This window comes from Carassius auratus, chromosome 34 (genome assembly GCF_003368295.1).
Source record: "Carassius auratus strain Wakin chromosome 34, ASM336829v1, whole genome shotgun sequence".
Classification (NCBI taxonomy): Eukaryota; Metazoa; Chordata; class Actinopteri; order Cypriniformes; family Cyprinidae; genus Carassius; species Carassius auratus.
Window position 1 is genome coordinate 19,835,600 of NC_039276.1, and position 19,970 is coordinate 19,855,569.

General features: G+C 40.8%; 1 protein-coding gene across 5 annotated transcripts in view; it reads right to left on the bottom strand.

Annotated features, from left to right (window-relative positions):
- Positions 1-17,681, bottom strand: part of LOC113053472 (TSC22 domain family protein 1-like) — a 54,171-nt gene extending 36,490 nt beyond the window's left edge. Inside the window, exons 1-3 of one of the 5 annotated variants that reach the window (XR_003277227.1) lie at positions 14,542-17,681; positions 4,629-4,874; positions 4,419-4,528 (exon numbers count right to left, since the gene is read on the bottom strand). Coding sequence is in view for 2 of the 5 variants with exons in the window: in XM_026218538.1 (XP_026074323.1) it covers positions 14,542-17,093 (2,552 nt within the window). In the remaining 3 variants the exon portion in view is untranslated. Of the gene's footprint in view, positions 1-4,418; positions 4,529-4,628; positions 4,875-14,541 lie in introns of those variants that run through there. The other 4 variants (XR_003277228.1, XM_026218541.1, XM_026218538.1 and 1 more) reach the window with 4 other exon arrangements.
- Positions 17,682-19,970: the final 2,289 nt, after the last annotated feature.

Below are 19,970 nucleotides of genomic sequence, written 5' to 3' on the forward strand. Positions count from 1 at the left end.
GACTGGAGTGATATAATCAAGTTCACCACACTTGAAAGGATTTTGGACTAGCTAAAGGACAGCCATTTGATTCTTAGATATACCACAATATAAAGCATTACAAGACCTGGCAAGAAGTAGGGCTGTTAAAATGGCTGAAAAAAATAAATTCTAATTTTGTGCTTAAATATCTACATTTGAATTATATTCGAATATAAAATGCATAATTTCAGTTAGGGTAAAGACAAGCTTTTGGCTTTTCTCCTGAGGCCACAAGAGGGCGCATCAAGGATAACATGACCATCTGTGAAAAAAAAAAGTGCATAATGTTTATAAACCAATTATAATTAAGTTGCTTAAACAACTAAGAAACAAAAGCTGAAAGTCAATCACACAGAGAACGTTTTTCATTTAAATAAATTGTGGTGGGATGGGGAAAAAACCCGCCATTAAGAGTTGAACTTGCATTAAGAGTTTTCTAAACATGCGGTTCTCTAGTGGGAGATGCAAGTGAAACTGTGGATGTCTCTAGAAAATGCACGAAATATGCATTCTGTGTGAATGGCTTGGTTTCAGTTTTGATATAAAATAAATCTACCCTGTATTTACCCAACTATAGTAAAAAAAAAAAAAAAAAAAATGTAATTATGGAATTTGTTTTTCAACTACAATTTTTACAGATGTTGGAGATGTTACAGGTGTTTTTTTTAACAAATGTACTTCTGCATTGTGCCATCAAAGTCAGGGAACACAAACCTGTTTCATGATTTGAAACAATATCCAGAAACTAAGAAATTTATTTCTCTATTAAGAGATTTTCCTCAAGTTTACTCATGCATATTTGGATGTAGAATTTTTTTTTGTAAATGTTATTAATATTGTACCTCGGATTTGTGACGTATACCAGTTTGGGAAGAAAAGTTTACTGAATTCTTTTAAGTTTAATTCTAACAGAATCGGACTGTAACGAATCTAAGTCCTAAAACGAGTATCTGGGTCATCATGACTTCAGATATTTAGATGAGCTGGGGCCTTTCAAACCATTTGCAAACTATGAAGATAATCTTATCACTAACAATTAGACAGCCACACCCACAATAATATTACTTTCACTTTTGCAAAACTTGACAGAGTTCTGAAATAAACATTTTTATTCTGACAAAGCTCTTTATGAAGCATTAAGCATTATTTCATGTTTAACAAGAGCTTTTTCTTTATATGTTTTCTAGGTTCTTAATAATAATTTGTCATCATTTTATGGTTATAGTTCAGAAATCATCACTAGATGGTGCAATAACACCCAACATGGGATTGAGATCCTAAAATGCCCATCCGAGCACTTTTGGACAAAACAGCAAGAATTGCAGCCATTATCCATATCCAGCTCTGAATACAAGGAGCAAACAATCACACACGCTTCAAGTCCCTGTAAAGGTTACAGTACGAAGGGTGAAGGCCTGATCCCAGAAATGCAGATGGTTACGTTCTGTACTCACTACAGCTGCAAGCACATTTAACACTTGCAGCACCATGCCAGATTGAAAGCTGCTCATTTTAATATGAATTTGGACAGCACTTCACAGAATATGCATAAATCAATTAAACTGTCATCACGCTGTATGCAAGGGGTTTGAGTTTGGGTGGTTAGCACAGTCCAGTCCAGTCTGTGAGCATCAGGTGGTCTGTAGAGACACTGCAATTATAGTTTGAACTCAAACTAATTTGAGCTTTTTCCATGTAATACAGGCCGGCTTAGTTGCACCAATGTCAAAAAAAAAAAAAAAAAAAAAATCACCATTAGAGGGCAACATAAGCCAGCAATGTGAAGACAGAGCGACGAACACACTCATTCAACCATCCACAGATTGTGTGTGTGTGTGTGTGTGTGTGTGACAACACCGACCCCTCCTGCCAAAACTCTCATCTATCAAAATCCAGAATCATTGTGTCCACCATTCCCAATAAAGCCTCTCAACTCAACAAAAACGGAAGGAGTGGCAGCTCTGAGAGAGTTCATGTCAGGTAATGTGAAACAACAGGCCTCAAAACAAACAGAGCTCCTTCATGTGTGTTTGGGTTCAGAACCGATCCCACAAGCAGAAGAAATCTAGCCAGACACATGCTTTCAATTTGTAATGATGGGTGAAGTTCATGTGAACGTGACTTTGATGCCGTCATAGTGAGAGACAGTAACACATTGATAAAACTTGTTTCATGACCTCAGCCATGAAAGATATGAGTCAGTCACTCTCATAAGAAAACTATGCTCTCTGCCAAGAAGCCAATGAGAATACGGCACAGTTCAACCACATTTAAAGAGAAAGCTCACCCAAAATTAACCCTGTCGTTTATCCACCCTCATGAGTAAAGCTTTTGGAGCTTGAAACATTTGGATCCCATTGACTAGATCTGTATGGACAAAAACAGCTAAAAGTCACTTTTGTGTTCAACAGTCTTTACAGCTTTGGACGGGTGAACTTTCACTTTAAACGTCAGCTGGTGTGTATTTTTATTTATCATGCTACAGTTTTCACAAGAATTCGGTCTTTATCAGGTTTTTAAAAGCTGACTTAATTCCTAAGAAATCATTTATCTCTTCTAATGAACTAAATATCCCCATGACCTAATAAACCTATAACAACATTCATTTATAATATTAATTATAAATATACAAGCATTCAAGTATAATCTTAATAATATTATATGTATAAATTGAAAAAAATATAATTTAAAACTGTGTGTGTGTGTGTTTCAAATGTATAATTTTTAAATGATAACTTAAATTATGAAATGTATAATGTATAGCGCTATTAAAATACACAGGGTATTTAAAATAGGATTAACAGTAGGCTACATATTTATTTATAAACAAACAAACAGAAGCAGAACAGAAATGTAATTGTTCAAACTCAAACCCAGGCACATATCCATAATGTGAAAGCATACAAACATCTATTCACAGTCCGAGTAGCTTGGCCTCAGCCCGGCTATGGCCTGAAAGACCCCGACTGTCACATCTAGTCCTCATTAGCACTCTTATGCACTACTGTCTGTGCCTGTGTGTGTGTGTGTGTGTGTGTGTGTGTGTGTGAAACTGTCTCAACCACAGGCTCTCTCTGTCCAGGACTCATTTAACCCAAACAAACTTTCTATTTAAAGCCTTGTTCACACCAGACATGAATTTTGGGCACGAAAAAAAAAATGAACTCAACACAGAGTTCAACATATCATTTTTTTCAATTGTTCAGCATGTCCAAACTTGACAACACTGGATTCAGTATAAACAGCTGTATGATTCGCAATATGATTTAGGTCATTCCCTGACAACATTACTGTCTTTAGATTACCAAATTCACTTCTACTCACTTTATAATCATGTGTACAAGACCTTCAACACAACCTCGTGATGTGCAGACAAACTGGCCAATTAAAAACCTCTGGCCAAAAGGTATTGATAACCAAGAATGAAAAGTCATTTTCTCCCATAAATAAGAGCGAGAAAGGGCAATTGTTCGGGGGATTTTGATGGAAACAAGCAGCTTGCCGTTTAAGTCAGTGTCAGAAATAAGTTTTAGCTTTAATGCTAGAAGATGGTTTTAATAAAACCAACTTTAATCTGAAAGGCATCCAGTGTTTGTAGAAGCAAAATCAAAAATGCAATTTTAATGCAAATTTTAAAAAACATACACAAATACAAACCGCAGCAGAATCAAAATATTAAAAAAAGCTTATGAGAAGTATATACTAAAGGATTTATACATCACTGGATATTCAAGAGCTCTATAACACCATGAATACATGTATACATTTCAACATCTTCTAAAAAACAGTGCCAAAATAGAAATGTAGAGTAAAACTAAAACCTTTGGAACGGTCAATTGCAGTAAAGCACTAAATAAGTGACTCCTCCCAGATCCTGACAGCTGAGGACATGGTGATTCATCACAACAGCCATCCACACAGTCATTAAAACATCCAGCAGCACCTACACGCTGACTCAGCTTAAACACGAGCCTGCTGGATCTGAAGGACTGATGAGGAAGGAACTGATGGGTTTATGTAAAAGCACATTGAATGAGGGAAGTACAGGCCAGTTCTGTGCATTGTGATTGTGTGTATGTCACAAGTAGCACACAGAGTGAGGAAACAGAAGTGAGGGAAATGTGAGAGCAATCTCATCACGTGTGTGTGTGTATGCGTCCAGCTCACTCTCTCTTATTCACACACACTCTCACATTACTTGGCCCCAGGGCTGGGTGAATGAAAGGCAAAGGCAAGTTCTCCATCAATACTGCATGGCTGTCACTGGATCCTACACTTGTGAGTGTGAGCAGCCTGGAAACAAATCAACTCCAAACCCAATGTGTGTTGGACAGCACATACGAAAGTAGTCAGACATTCATAACCAGCTGTTAGACTAGATCTAGGCTTGGTTTCACCTCAAAAGCAGTGTGGGATCACACTGTTAAGACGAGACCAGAACGACTAGATCCATTCTTCTCGGATTGAACCTCTTTCTTAGTGAGATGCAGCCAATCTTCAACCAGATCTACAAACAAAGGGTGAAAAAAAAACAGTTTGACACCTCAGAGCGCTTCTTGAAAGGATGCAATTCATGGTCAACACACTCCCATTCACACACGGCCTACCTGATACGCCTGCACTCATCCACTCACAGCAGCTAGAAGAAGACTATTTCAACACTGAGAGCTTAAAATACTCTCATCAGTTTAACCAGTGAGTCAAAACATCAGCTTCACCGCAGCCGGGGGGATAACCACAGTCATTAGGAGCTTCGGAAGCGAACTCCAAAAAGCCCATGATGACAGATTCCAATATAAAGAGAAGTAATCTCTGGATCAGCTCCAGCTGTGGTGCCACACACTACAAAATCCCTGTCAACAATAAAGCAACTACATCAGATGATAAAGCATTGCAGAATTCAAAATTAACCCATGCAAAATCTAATTGTAGACCAACAGATTTTCATAAATCAATCAATAATTAAAATTATAAAAATGTGATTGTGCCTGCTACGGACATTAACAGATGGATACCAAAATGGACAATTATTATCCCCCTTTTATACCTGGCCGAAAATGCAATACTCTTTTAAATAAATAAAATACATTGTTAAATCATTATTTAATTTATTAAACACACACACACACATATACATATATATATATATATATATATACATACATACATACATACATACAAGTAAATAGTTAATATATCTAAATAATGTGTAAAAATTCAATAATAAATTATGTATATAAAAATTTAGATTTTATTTATATTTGTATAAAATAAAACAAATGTTTATAAATCCATCAATTAAAAAAGGAAACATAATAAAATAAAAAAACAAGGGGAAAGTATTTAATAGACTAAACAGAAAAACACAAATAAAATCAAAAATATTAAGAAACAAATAAAAACAAATACAAACAAGACATTTTATGAAAAGATATATTAACTGCAAAGGAAAAAATCTATAGAAAAATAAATTAAAAATATAACAAAACCCAATTATGTAAATGTAAAATGTATTTAAAAATAATAAAAATAAATTGATTTAAAAAACAAAAGGCCTACATATGCCATATCTAAATAAATAAATAAAATGTATTCACTAAATTACCACCCAGAACACCCTAGCAACCACCAAAACACACACACACACAAATATAGCCACATATATATAAACTAGTGTTTGATTTAATGTTGTTCAAGTCTAGCTGACTGGTCTGTTGTTAGTTAGTTCTCTAATGTGTCGGACAGCTTCCAGTGTGAGAAAATGCATAAACCTTGTGCGCTGTATACAAACGTTCTGCTTTAGCTTTTATAAAGCAAAATAAAAAAAATGACTAACAGGCTGAGTAGCTTTTTCAGCTTGAACACAAGCATGTAGTCCACCATTGTTGTTATATGACGTAGTGTTGTCTGACTATGGTCGAGACCATAGATTGTGTAAAAACATGGACATAGTGTCCTTGGAGTCACCTATTGGTTTCCGAAGAGCATTTTTGATGCAAAAAGTGGGCGGAGCCAGCCATAGCCATGTTGGCAGCGTGTCACGAGCATCATTCCTGGTTGCTGAAACCACGGCCACTTAGTGTGACAGTATGACAGCAGTGTCAATCCGCCTGTCACTCAAGTGGCTGAGCCTTTAATTATGGAGATTTTTAAGGCTTAATATAATTTAAATGGATGAGTTAGAAAAAAATAAATAAATAAATAAAAATCACCCCCCTCACAGTTTCAAGCTCCCAAAATGCCAGATCAGTCTGTACGATAACAATTTTGTATCCTATTTGTGTATGTATACAGCTAAACACGCCTTTGTGTGGACGGGCGAAGACTTAAGACGAAACGCCCCGATATACTTCAAATGAAATCAGAGAATGAACTGATATTATGTCATTTCAAACAAAATCAGGCCAAAACTACATTTGTTTTGAGTTCGGGTTGGAGTTCGAAACAGCTGACCAAAGCGAACTTTCGCTGGGAGTTCGTTTTGGCTCCTAAACACCTTTGAGTTTTCATTGGTCCATGGAGGTTATGCAATCGGTGGGTGTTTTCTGAAACTCCACCTTCTTTGATGATTTTTTAAAAACGTTTTTCTCTTCTTTTCTTGATGTATATCGGGGCCTTTAATCCTTTACAAGCCTCTTTCAGAAGTTTGTAATGTTTGTGTCTGGTCTTATAAAGGCTCTGCGTACAGTGTTTCAGGTTTGCAGTAAGTGAAAAGGCAGGATTCTTGATGCATGTGGGTGGGTTGGCTCTAATTTACAAGAACCAAACCCAGCGCAGTCAGGGAGCTTCTGGCATTACACATTCAAAACAAGACACGGCAGGAACCCCAGTCATCTGCGGCCACCAGAGAGACATCAGATTTGACCTGACATTTCACTGATAGCTAGATAAAAACATTCAAATGTAAAAGCAAAATGACATGTATATCATTTATTATATATCAGTGATACTGGAGAGATAATCCCCCCCTACCACCACCCTACAGTTCTGGATTCACTCTTCAAAGTCACCTCCCTTAATCTAGATTTCAGCTTCGCTGTAGTATATGGCACTTCGTTACATTTATTCTTTTATTTCCTGACCAAAATCCAACAGGAAAGTCAGGCCTGCTGAGGATGCTACAAGGAGGCTAACCATGACTCTGCCACAACCACATTATGTTAGCATATGCATCACACGGAGGACAGCGGGTACAAACTTCCAGTCGTCTGGAATAAGGCCTACTCTGTTCTGTTTTTGTACCATTGCTGTTGATCTTGCACCTAGAATAGGATTATAAAGCTAAAGCAGTCAAAAAAGCCCAGACTACATGACATAAAATGACAGCTTCCCGCTAGCAAGAAAACAAGGACAGGGCCTGATTTGTTAAAGGGGCCGTTACTGGAAAGTCCCTGTTTGAGTTGAGTACTGCAAATACAGACAGCCACAGGACCCGTGGGACAGTGTAGCAGGAGGTTATCTGAGGACACAAGCCCATGGTTACTGCACTGCCCACGGTTTCATCCCACACAGCTGGTACGGTCCGAGACAACATGCACAGACACTGCGGAGTAGAGGTGGGAGATATGGAAAAAACATGATAAAACACGATTATAAATAAAGAACAAACGTAGCCCAAAAGTGCCCCGGATGAGAAAGCAACTCCGAAGCGTCTGTAGGGATCGGTTCTTTATTCATGCTTCCTTGAAAACCACTACAATAGAGCACTGCACTGCCTCTCTGCCAGACAATAAACCAAGGCTAGGTTTAAATTTGCATGTACTCTGCAGACTAATCCACAAACAACTATGCAAACAATAATTCTGAAGTCCTGTGATTCCAATTTCCAGCACAGAGAGGCGAGGCGCTGTTTGTAAAACGAGAGCTCGCAGCTCCAGCTGAATGGGAGCAGCTTCTCTAGAGCCAGTGTGAGAGTGATGATGAAGACACATTTGGCTCTGGAAGGGCTATGCTAGGGGTTTTGGGGCTGCTGGTTGCTATGTGGCAGCTCCGACGAGCGGGCAGACTGGCGCAAAGGACAGGGATGGGCGAGCGAGCACATGGGGGTCTGCACAGAAAGAGCGAGATGGCCGACGGCCAGGCGGCACTGGCAGTGTGTCTGAAACAATGACTCGGTGCTAATGGTCCACAGTGGCACGCTGTATGCTAAAGTCCAGCACTCATCACATCATCACATAAGAGAGAGGCATTACTTTAGACAAAGTGTTGGGAGAACAACGATAAACCCCATCGTAACCAAAGCATACTTTTCTATGTGATGGGACTGCGTTAAATAGAGGCAACTCCATGAGATGACAACAATGATCACACTCACATATATCCGTGCACTAATCAATTTCATATTCTCCCAAAATCAATTTATTCCATGTTAAAATGGCGAAATTACAATTTAAAAATGTATTATAAGTTTAACAAAACCTAAAAAAAAATTATTATTCACAAATTACGTTTTATTTTCCCGTAATTCTGTGTTTTCGGTTTACATATTCGTGGATTCAATATGAATGGTTTAACTCCATTTTAAAGGCCCCCGGAAGTGCCTTGAAACAAGCAGCGTTATTCTATGTGGTGACGTAATTTCAACTGAAACATAAAGAAAGGGCGGGAAGTATCAAGCAGCCCCGCCCCCTTTTTAAAATCGAGAGACGTTGAGCTTGGTAAAGCTGCAGTTGACAGCCAGTGTCTAAAAGATTATCAACTAAATTCAATATGAAAGTCTTAGTAAAACAAAATAGTGTTCATAATCAAGCTGAGGCAGTGTTGTTGTAAAAAATGCTGACTTGCGCATATGATCGGCTCGGTGCGGTCACGTCTCTGGACCAGAGCCAAAGTCCGTATGTGCGCTGCCGTGGTTCGTGTGAAACCGGACCTCATTTGCACCATAAGCACCAATTTGCAAAATAAAACATTTGCCACATTCCATTTTATGGATTCCATGATACACTTCAGGTTTGCCTTATTGCAAAAATCATAGGGCCCTACATATAGGTGGCCTGCACTCATATGATGGATGATCTAGACTCTGCTGTGGTTTGTAGAGGTGATTAATTTGCACACAAGCTCAAGCTGTTTGCTCGTTATCCAGTATTAGGAGTTTAGAATTGTGCCGAGGCGAGAACTTGACTGGCAGATAATCCGTGGCACACATGGAGTTTGTGACAGGCATGGGGAGGAAGTAGAGATAAGACACTCCGCACAGATGGAGCAATCCTTCAGGGAACGAGCAAGGTGCTGGATGGGAAAAATTTCCCACTGGCAAAGATAATCAATTGCTCACCTGAAAGGCTATTAATAAAGTCTGTAAAAGTTTGTTAAGCACTAAAAAGCAATCAAATAAATGTCAGCTGAAAAGACAGCGTCGCATTCATCCCAGAAGAATAAATCCTATTTTAATTAGAAGCTGTCCAATTAAATGTGTTGTGTGCAGTAACCGCCATGTTTTCCACAGTGACCTCATTTCACTCCATTCAGCCTGGTGATACAAGAAGGGGAAATCTCAGGCCATCCTTAAAAATATTTTGGTTTGCAGTATAAGTAAAAGAAAAAAAAAAAAAAAAAAAAAAAAAACCTTCGGTAGGTCGGTCTATATTTTTTTCAAGTTTCAATATAACAAAAAAACAAACAAAAAAAAAAGTACAATTTTGGTGATGGTGATTATGAATTTAAACAAATTAGGATATTGTGACTTCACTGACTGGGTCTTCAACCCGTGCCTTCGGGCGCATCATTGCAAACCTCATTTCGATGCAGGCTATATAGACCACAAACAAATTGAAATCTGTCAAAAACACGTTTATTGCATGAATTTCAGGTGAGAAGAAAAGAAACGAGGTACTGTTATACTGTTTTACTTGCATCCACCGCTAGGTGTCAACGCAACCTACACATGAGAGACTGTTTACTTTGCTTTCTTGGGTTGTTACTTTTGTGAAAAAACAATCCTGTTTGATTTGAGAGACAAATGTTCATTGAATCGATTGTAAAATCGATTTTGCATGTCTAGATGCATTTTATACAGAAAATGACAACAAATATAGGTAAATCCACGGACAACAGGCAGGATGAATGTAAAGATTCAATATATAGGTAAAAGACCAATATTTCTGATGATTTATTGGCGTGAAGTTATGTGCACAATGACAAACGGGAGTGCATCATTCTCGAAAAACAATAAGCAGAGTGCATAGGTGATTCTAGCCCGAATCTGCATCTGTATGCACGAGACTGTGTGAATACCGGCAAAATTCACATTTCTGTTGTAAAAAGAGAAACACTAATCAGAAGTATTATTTGCTGTTATGTGTGTGTCCGAAGATGCAGTTGCCGTGTGACGCGCTCAAAAAAAAAAAACGCGCTCCGAGAGAGGGTTGTTAAAATCCATTTCCTATTTTCATTTTCGAAACTTGTGTTGGTTGGTCCAATCGATTCGTGCAATAGATTTTCGAAGTTTTAGACTAGACGGGAGAAGGGATGGGAAAAGATCTGGGCACAGTTTTTCCAGAACTTCGTAATGAGTTAAAGCGGTGTCGAGCTGTTTTAATGAATGTTTTAGATGTATTATGGTGCCCGAACCCGTATGACTTTGAACAGTGACCGCGAACATTTTGTTTACTGCAGCCATCATTACCAAGCGCAAACCGTTGACTCTGACAGTGACAATTTATATTCTTTTATTGCTTTTGTATTAGTTGTTTGAAGAGTAAAAAAAAATAAAAACATTGTTCGGTCTTAACGCAAAAAAAATAAAAATAAATTGAGTCGGTCCTAAATTGACAGTGTCGGTCGTGTTACAGCAAACAAGAATATTTTTTAGGATGGCCTCATTGTACATGTTTAACAGAGCAAGAGCGCAGCATGGGCACATGCTCAAGGTTGCACACGAGATTTCCTACCCAGTCTGAAACCACAGCGAGAGGCAGCTTTCCAACTCTGCTGACTCACGTGCCGCCTGCTCTTAGAAAGCCAAAATAGGAAAGGACCTAACTTTCTACAGGCTGTAGCGCAGGCACGAATAACGACTTGGGCAGGGGAGCACCTTAATTTCAGAGCAGCTATCTGGATTTCTCTGTAGACATATTAACCAGGCGGCACAGGATTGACCTTTGAGTAAAAAGCATGCTTCTTTATCATTACATGTCAGATAATAAGAACAACGGAGTTTGCAAAAAACAGATAAAACATCTGTTTTTAACACTAATTCAGTCCATTTTTAAATAATTTCTCACGGTAACAGAGCAAACAAACATGGTCATAATGAAACACAAAAGGCTGAAGCTTAGTTATGCAAATATCTCATACATTAAAAAAAGATCTACTGAGGAGAAAAATAAAACAATACCCATCCCCAGTGATCTATGAATGCAAACTTCTAATTCCCCTCACGTCACTCCTGAGCAAACATTATTAAAGCACTGAAAATAAAATTAGAGAAGCCAAACACTGCAATCATTATACCCAGCAGATCAAAAAAAAAGGCTTTAATTATCTGCTAAAACATGACAATGCAACAGCCATGATGCTTTTACGCTTGGTCTCAGTCCTGCTGTTCTGAAAGCACTTAAATAATGCGGTCTAAGTGGGCCAGATGAAAATGCCCTCTTGGCAAATATGCTTTATAAGTAATAAAATGTGTTGCTGCATCCAGGCACTTCCCTGTACGCTTTGTGTAGAGGCTTCAAAATAATGAAATGTTTACATGTGTTGCATAGCAGCTGTCCAGAGGAGTCTCCGTCTGGACAAATGAAGAGAGCAGAACATGGCCAAAGAAACATTCAACAAAACAGTTCCACCAGATGTGCTTTTGTAATTTCATAACTACAATGCTAACTTTAATGCACGTTCAGAACATTATTAGATTCATCAGAAAAACACAAATGGCAATTGGCAGATGTAGGAAGCAGAAAGGTTTTCGGAGCTCATTTGGGAAAGAATATGAAACGTCTGGGAAAGAATATGAAAGCCGGCAGATTTCAAACCTGAAAAGAGAGTCGAGACCAGCGCAAACGCCTGTTGTGAAAGTGTTTGAGAAACCAGTTCAGCTGAGCTCATGATGTCTCTGCCCCTATTAGCTTTCAGTCCCTAAAGTACTTTGCTGGGCTCTCTGCTCTCAGGTTTGGAAGGACAGGTTCTAAACCAAATGACATCATCCTAAAAGAGAGACGTGAATATAAAGAGCCATCTCTGGTCTAAAAAAAAAAAATTTAAAAGACTTCAAAGTACAGGATCTGGTCTTGAATTACAGATGCAGAATGACCCTTCTGATGTTTGATAATGATGTGGCTGTAAACCACAATAAAGGGAAAGCTTGTCCGAAAATGAACATCATGTCATTTACTCACCCCCTTATGTCATTCCAATCCATTTTATTAAATAAATATCACTGAGGCATCAAGAGAGGACGCACACATGCACTGCCGCTTTAAGTTCTGCCACGTTATCTGCTCCGGCCCGAGCTGGCCGAGCGAAAGCATTTCCTCTCCTCACCCATTCCACAGGGTCATTAATTGGAGAGATAATCTACTTGATCTCTACACAATGAGTGATTCATTGAGACTCTCATGTGTGGCATATATCACTGCCAAGAGCAGATTACATTGAAAAAAGCAAATGTGAGATGATAATCTTTCTGTACGGGGCTGCTAGTCAACCCTGTGTCCTAAAGAACAGCCAAAAAACAGATTAAAATTATTTGCGCTGACCTAATCTGCTATTGAGCAAGAGCAAACGGAATGATCTCATCCTGTACACCACATTGCCCTTCACAACAGAGAAATAAAACAGGTTGAAATTGAATCGTTTGCTTAATGAGGAGCGGAAGTCTGTTTTATTTTAAATGGCTGGCTCTGTAGGAAGTCCAACTGTTCTTCATCCGAACACAATCACACCAAAAATGACACCAGTCAAAAAGGACAGCCATGATATATACATAACAAGCCTTGAAACATAGACCTGAATCCATTAGATGTGTTAATCTACCATATGAGAGAGAGATTACCACTTATACAGATATAGCTCCTAGGTATTGCAGGTATACTGAGGACTATCGAGCCGTCTCTGACAGTAAGTGCTGACCAACTATTTATTAGACCATCAAGGTGTAATACAAGTGTGATATCCATCCTAATAAGGATGTGATGATTGTTATGACATTTTACTTTATGTCTGAAATGTATAGATCTGAACAGAACAGTCTCAGTCTGGTCTGCAATATGACAATGTTACATAGTAAACCCAGATAAATAGGTTTCAATAAGGTTATGACTAACACCTGAAAGAAACAAGCAGGGCCAAAATGATGTGTGCGCACGGTGACAAAACTGATTCATTAATGAGAGTCAGATTACGGAGAACTCGGTCATCCCTTAGACATCTGTTACACAAGCTCTGTCAAGCAGAGGAAACTTTACTTATGAACAACTCATAAACACAGTACAATATTGTTCTGAACAGCTCAAGAAAAAATTCAAACATATGTCAAAGTATTAGCAGTATGTAAGCATTCATATTTAGGATACATGCTTCGCCTTGCTGTGAGATGACTGTGAAATACGGACTAGACTGAAGATACGGTTTCCAAGTCTTCAAAAAAAACTCGGAGAGACTATCAATAGTGAGTAAAATATTTTCATTTTATCTGATGTCTGCTAAAAGATTATAATGCTATATCTGTAACAAACCGAGACCACCTAAGAGTTTAAACAGGCTCACTCCATTGATCTCCTTTGGGCTTAATAGAGTTTCAGCTTGAAGCAAACACTTCTAAAATGATAACGGTTTAAAAAATGGGCCTGCAGCAAGCTCACTATAGAGTTGCAAAATGCCCTTTTTTTTTTTTAAGATTTCCAGCTAAATAATTGAGAATCCCTTAAATGATGACAATCCACTTTTAGCAGATACACACACACACACACACGTTTAAAACAGCCAAACGTTTTTTTTACTACATGGACCAAAAATAATGTTGACTCACCCAGCACTCATTTTTTGTCCAATCTAATGTTCTTTAGAATGACAAAATCCCCCATTAATACCACATACTTCTCAACAGCAAGTCAACAAAAAAAAAAAAACTATCATGTTTGTGGATGTGATGCAAAGAAATGGTCTTGGCTCCTGCCCTGCCTTCCTGTTTCAAAAGGAAATGACAACAGTAGAAAACACTGCATTCTAAAATGATTTCATGGGGTCTTTAAAGGCAGGCTTCAGAGAGCAAAGCATTTACATTTCTGTCTGTAATACAACAATACCAGTCTAGCAGTCTATAGTTGTGTGTTACATAAAGGAAACACTTGTAGCCATGCAGTAGAAGCCTGTGGTCCTCATTCTGTAACCTCAGTGATGTGATATTTAATGCACAGCACCATTTAGGTTTACAGCAGTAAATTAAGCCATACCGCTGATCACCCACTGCCTGCATGTGCAACTTTTAATGAAGCTATTCAAACTGTAATTACAAAAGCAAATTAACTGGAAACAGAAGCCATGCACTGGGAAAAAAAAAAAAATGATAATGAAACTTACCCATCTTCTTCTCCATCCACAGGTAAGCTCTTCAGCAGGCTGGCCGAGGCAGTTAGGGCATTGACTCCACCGCTCCCCTCAGGACCCCGGGAGGTGCCGGTCTGGGAGGCAGCTTCAGCACCGCTCGTCTTGGGTTGTGTGAGCAGAGCCGAGTGCTGTAACAGGAGCTGGGCCTCCTCCTGCAGGGTGCTCACCGCAGGCTGCGGCCCGGGTTCCTTTGAGCCATTCTGAATCAAACTGGACTGGGGATCACTCTGAAGGTTAGGAGGCACGTTTGTTGAGGTCACAAACTGGGTCCCACGGCCTTGACTGCTGAGCTGTGACTGCTGCTCCATGGAGGGTTGAGGGGTGAGCTGCTGCCCCTGGGTCTGCTGTATGAGACCGGTGGACTGCACCAGCTGCGGCACGACCTGGACCATCTGAGGGGCAGGTGTCTGTTGGGGCTGCAGGAGCCCTTGCGCAAGCGGTTGAGCAGCAGGGGGTTGCATAGTGCCCACGGGCTGCTGCGAAGCTGGAGGGATGGATGCAGACATGAGGGGAAGTGTTTGTGTTGACCCAGGTGGCACAGTGTTCATGATCTGTTTCGAATGAGGGAAGTCATGTGGCAGGTTGCCTCCATGGCTTAAGGGGTTAATGTGTGCCGGCGTTACCTGGGCCGGTGCAGCCGGCTGCTGTGCGGGCGGGTAGCTCATCTGCTGCTGGGTCACCACAGGTAGGGCTTGAGCAGGGGGGGATTGTGCTGCCTGGGCGTATGTCAGTTTGGGCATATGAGGGGGCACGGCTGCAGTCGAATGTCCGACTGTGGTATGCAGTCCTCCCATAGTTGCAGGCGGCATCTTCGGCTGAATGCTCGCCGGCATCGGAGCAACTGTACTAGTCTTAATCTGTGCATTAACGTCTTGGGGTTGCATCTGACTCATAGACACATTATGGGAAGATGAGTAGTCGTGCTTCTGAGCAGCAGGCTGCTGGAACATCTGCTTCACACCTGAGGGGCCGCCCGTCTCCCCACTCCCCAGACTTTCAGTATAATGGCTAGCCGTGCTGCTGACACTCTCACGGTCCGGGCAGGACGCACTCTCAGGCACAGACTGGCGGATGCTTTCCACTGTTCGGGTGCTGGGGGCGTTTTCAGAGGACGCCGTGCTCGGGGGCTCTTTGTCGTAATACTCGGTGCAAGTCCACCGACCCTTCTTAAAAGGCTCAGAGGTAGAGTCCAATTTGACCACTCTAAAACGTGAGCTGGTGGAGGCTGGAGGAGGCACTTGAGCCTGTTGAGGCTGAGCGTTCATCGACGGGACAGAGGGCGCAGGCATTGTGTGCTGGCCCATGACAGCTGGGCCCACCTGCCCTCCACCTGTTGAAGCAACACCACCCAAAACAGTGGTAGCAGCGGTAACACCCATGCCAATTATTCCACTTGGAACGTGTGACAAGTTTACAGTTTGGTTACTAATACTATTCAAAGCAGGGGAGTAGTTTACATTGCTACTATTGGTACTCTTGCCACCCACAGCAGGCACACTGGCAGAATTAAACACAGAAACATTATTCGTTATAGGTTTACCAGTACTAACTGTGGCACCTGAAGTCACAGAGATCATTCCAGTTCCTGAGGCCACAGAAGCCAAAGGCTGACCGATGACAGCAGTTGAGCCAACAGAGGCGCTCTCAATCAATCCTGCCACATTTGAAGGCATTTTCTGGCCTGTGCTAGCTAAGGCTCCAGAACTTGAGGTCACCGCAGATGTGACTGCGGCACCCAAAGGTATACCAATCTGCGTCCCACCAGCAAAATGGCCTTTTCCAGAAGAAGCAGGATTATGGTGTTGATGGTGAACAGTCCCGTTAACCATAGAGCCGTGCATGTGTGCTTGGGTGAGAACGGGTGGCTGGTTGGGCGACACGGCCCCCGGGGTCTCCGCCTCATGGAAGTTATTCAGCGTCTCCTCCGAGGAGCTCCGTTCCGGTCCCCCCACATCGTTGGCCCGCGAAAGAGACACATCCATGATCTCAGAGGACGAAAGGTCTTCGGTGTGGGACTCGTCCAAATCATCACAGCTCTCTGTGTCCTCTGCAATGCTGTTGTTGGTGCTGACAGATGTCTGAGCGGGAGTAACGCTGGTGATCTGAAAGCCACTCTTCTTCTTCATCTGTGCCACTGTGGCAGGCAGAGCTTGGGGTAACAGGGTGGCCTGCACGGGGATATTCAGGCTCTGGGGAGGGTTCTGGGACCCAAGCGAGGATGCAGCTGGCGTTTGAGACTGAATCAACACCGGTGATGAATAATCATCCCCGCGCATCAAGTTGTTGCTATTAAGGCTGGTGCTTCCAGAAGTTGTCAATGTAGAGGATCCACCCACCGAGCTGCAGCTGCTCTCCCGTTTGGGTAAAATCATGGGGTGAACCATTTTTCGGGCGCTGCCGGAGTCCCCGGATCGATCGTGGTGATTCATTTCTAGAGGATGGTCTCCAATAAAGTTATAAACGCAGCTCAAGAGAGCAAGCTCTTTTTGAGAAGCAACTTGATGCCGCTTGAGTAATTTCCACATAAAACCAACACTTTTTTCAATAACTGCCAGGATGATTCCACTTGAGGTGTATTTAAATGTCCACCATGAGGAGCAGGCTAACGTCAATGCTAGTTAACACTCGCTAGCGAGCTAGCTGACGCGGATTCGCTTCAGCTGTTGTTTTCAAACGTATATCCTCGCAAAACCATTCAGCACAGCATAGCGGTGAAGTTTAAACGTGAAGAAATCGACACAGACAACCGGGACGAACGATATCCACCCTTACAACGGCAGAGTCTCTCCCCATCACAGTTCAAACTGCCAGGCGCATTTTCAATTGTTGTATCGCAGTCACCAGAGCACGAAATCACACGAAAGAAAGTGTTTCAGCCGGCGTCAGATGACAGAGAGAAACCGAGCGACTCAGCGCTGTCCTGCTTTACTCCATCCCGTGCTTTCTTTTGTTTTAGTCCGGTGTAGTCTCTCTCGCACTCTGCTCTTATTCACCAGCTGCCTCCTCCTTGTAATGTAGCCTGTGCTAGTGCTATCAGCCTGTGTGACGGGTCCCAAAAAGGGGAGGAGAGCGCGATAACATGGCGACCGCGCATGGCAGTTCACCTCCACAGCGGCCAGACATAAAGCCCAGCGAGTCTGGCGAGGATGGGCGGAGGGGGGCGGAGGGAGGAGGGTCTTTCCCGAAGAGTTCCGAAAACACACGAGCGCAGCCGAGGACAGCCGACTGTGTTGGCGAGGGATGTTTCTTATTATAGCGTTCGGTAACTGTGGCAGCAAACACTCAGAATAACATCTTTTGTCCGCTGTGGTTATTATTATTTGACATTGAAGGAGGAAGAGAAAGGAAGGGCGCGGATTTCTAGGTACAATAAAGGAGAAATGGAAAAAAAACAGTTTGGACATAAAAAATTCTTGATGACGAATTCGAAAATAAACTGTTTAAACGTGAAAGATTTCAGAATTACCTGTATTTTAGGTTAGGTGCTATTCTTTGTTTTATTTTTTTCCTATACAGGGCAGCTACATCAACACGATGTAAACGGACACTGACAAACGATGTTGTCAACACACTCCACAGATTTGTTCTGTTTTTACAAACCAGCTAGTCTGAAAGAGGAGCCAGATATTTCCACAGACAGAAAAAAACAACCAAACACATCTAAACTGACACACACACACATACACATACACACACACACACTGTTGCTCACCTCTGTTTGGGGACTAAAGTTCCAGGTGCAGCAGAATACAACATGGCTTTACTATTTACTTTAATCCGGTGTAATTTGATTCCACAATATGTGTTTTATTTCAGACACTGAAAGCTAGGTTATAAAATTACAACAAGGAATGTATCTCATGTGCGCTGATCCAACTATATTTAGCTTTCAGCTGTGACAGTGAGAAAATAATCTTTGTTGTGTGGAAGAAGATAAATTGTAAAAAGTATGAACACAAGATATAATGTTAACGATTTGCTATCACAATACTGGCTGAAATAGTGGTTTACTAATAACTATTACAATTTGTAAATATATATATATATATATTTTTTTCTAATATGGATTATATACAGTGTGAGAATATCATTTACAGACAGACAGCACTCATAAAGACAAGTCACCAAATGTCTGACACACCATCTTGTCATTTATTACATCAAATTGTTGATTTATGAGTGTCCCTAGAAAGGGCTGACACATCCCTTTGTCCTCGCCAAACCTTTGCACTCGAATGTGAAATTGGATGACCCCAGTGAGAGATCGTAGTGTAACACATTGAGTATGAGGAAATGAGGTCTGACAGTCCCAAAATGGGCGTGTGCCCTGATGTCCAGACCCAGCAGACGGGCTGTGCCCATCCATACAAATTTCAGAGAGAGAGAGCCAGCGAGAGCTGATTGCAATGTAAGCGTCTAGTGCTGTCAGCAGCTTTAAATCACAGGCACTACACAACAAAAAACACAGAGAGCTATTGTGCTCCCCAACAATAATGGTCAATTTACACACTGGAGTTTACTTTCATTTTGTAAACACTTATTAAAATGGGTATCTTTGGAGATACTGTACAGGAAAAAAACTGCCATTGGTCTGTGTAATTTAACTCCAGAATGAAAGCTTATCCCTCCGGAGAATGTTAGGAAGAGGGGGGCGAGGTTTACTTTAACAAGGCTGCCGATCGTTTCAATCTGACCTCAACAGTTTGTGTGGCACATTTTTACTGAGATTGTGTTTTAAAGTCTGACGCGATCTAATACAGGCCTTGCAGAGAGTTTGTCATCGAATGATAGGGCAGTTATAAACCATACTGGAGCTGACTGTAAACTGGTGCTCATTTCACATGTGAAGAAGGTGTTTACATACTGTACGAGTTTAATTAATGGTGACAGAACGGATTGAAATGAGGTCTTTACAAAACTAAATCAAGGTTGTTTTGAACTTGGTCAGTTGGGATTCAAAAGACACTTTATATTGTATCATCACTTAATATTCAGTAATATTATTGAGAATAATGAATAATGACACTATTGTCTTCTGTAGAGCTGCTTTGTCGCTGAATAGAATTTGATTTGAAATTGGACTTTACAACATCAGTACTTTCAGTGAACTGAATTGAATTAACACTAAGAGCTATATAATGTTATGTCTTCTGTAGAGCATGCAGCTTAATAACTGAACTGAAATAGTTTCATAATTGATGAACTTTGCGACATTTCACTCTTGATCTAAATTGAGCTGAACAATGACACTGTTGCCCTCTGCAGAGCTGCTTTACAGCTAAAGCCATTGCATTTCACTTTTGTAACACTCTTATTTTCCTGTTTATTTCTTTGAAAACAATGTGTCTTAAATAAAGCACTTGTGGAGCACCTGAAGAGTCAGCTATTGACACTACTGTGTT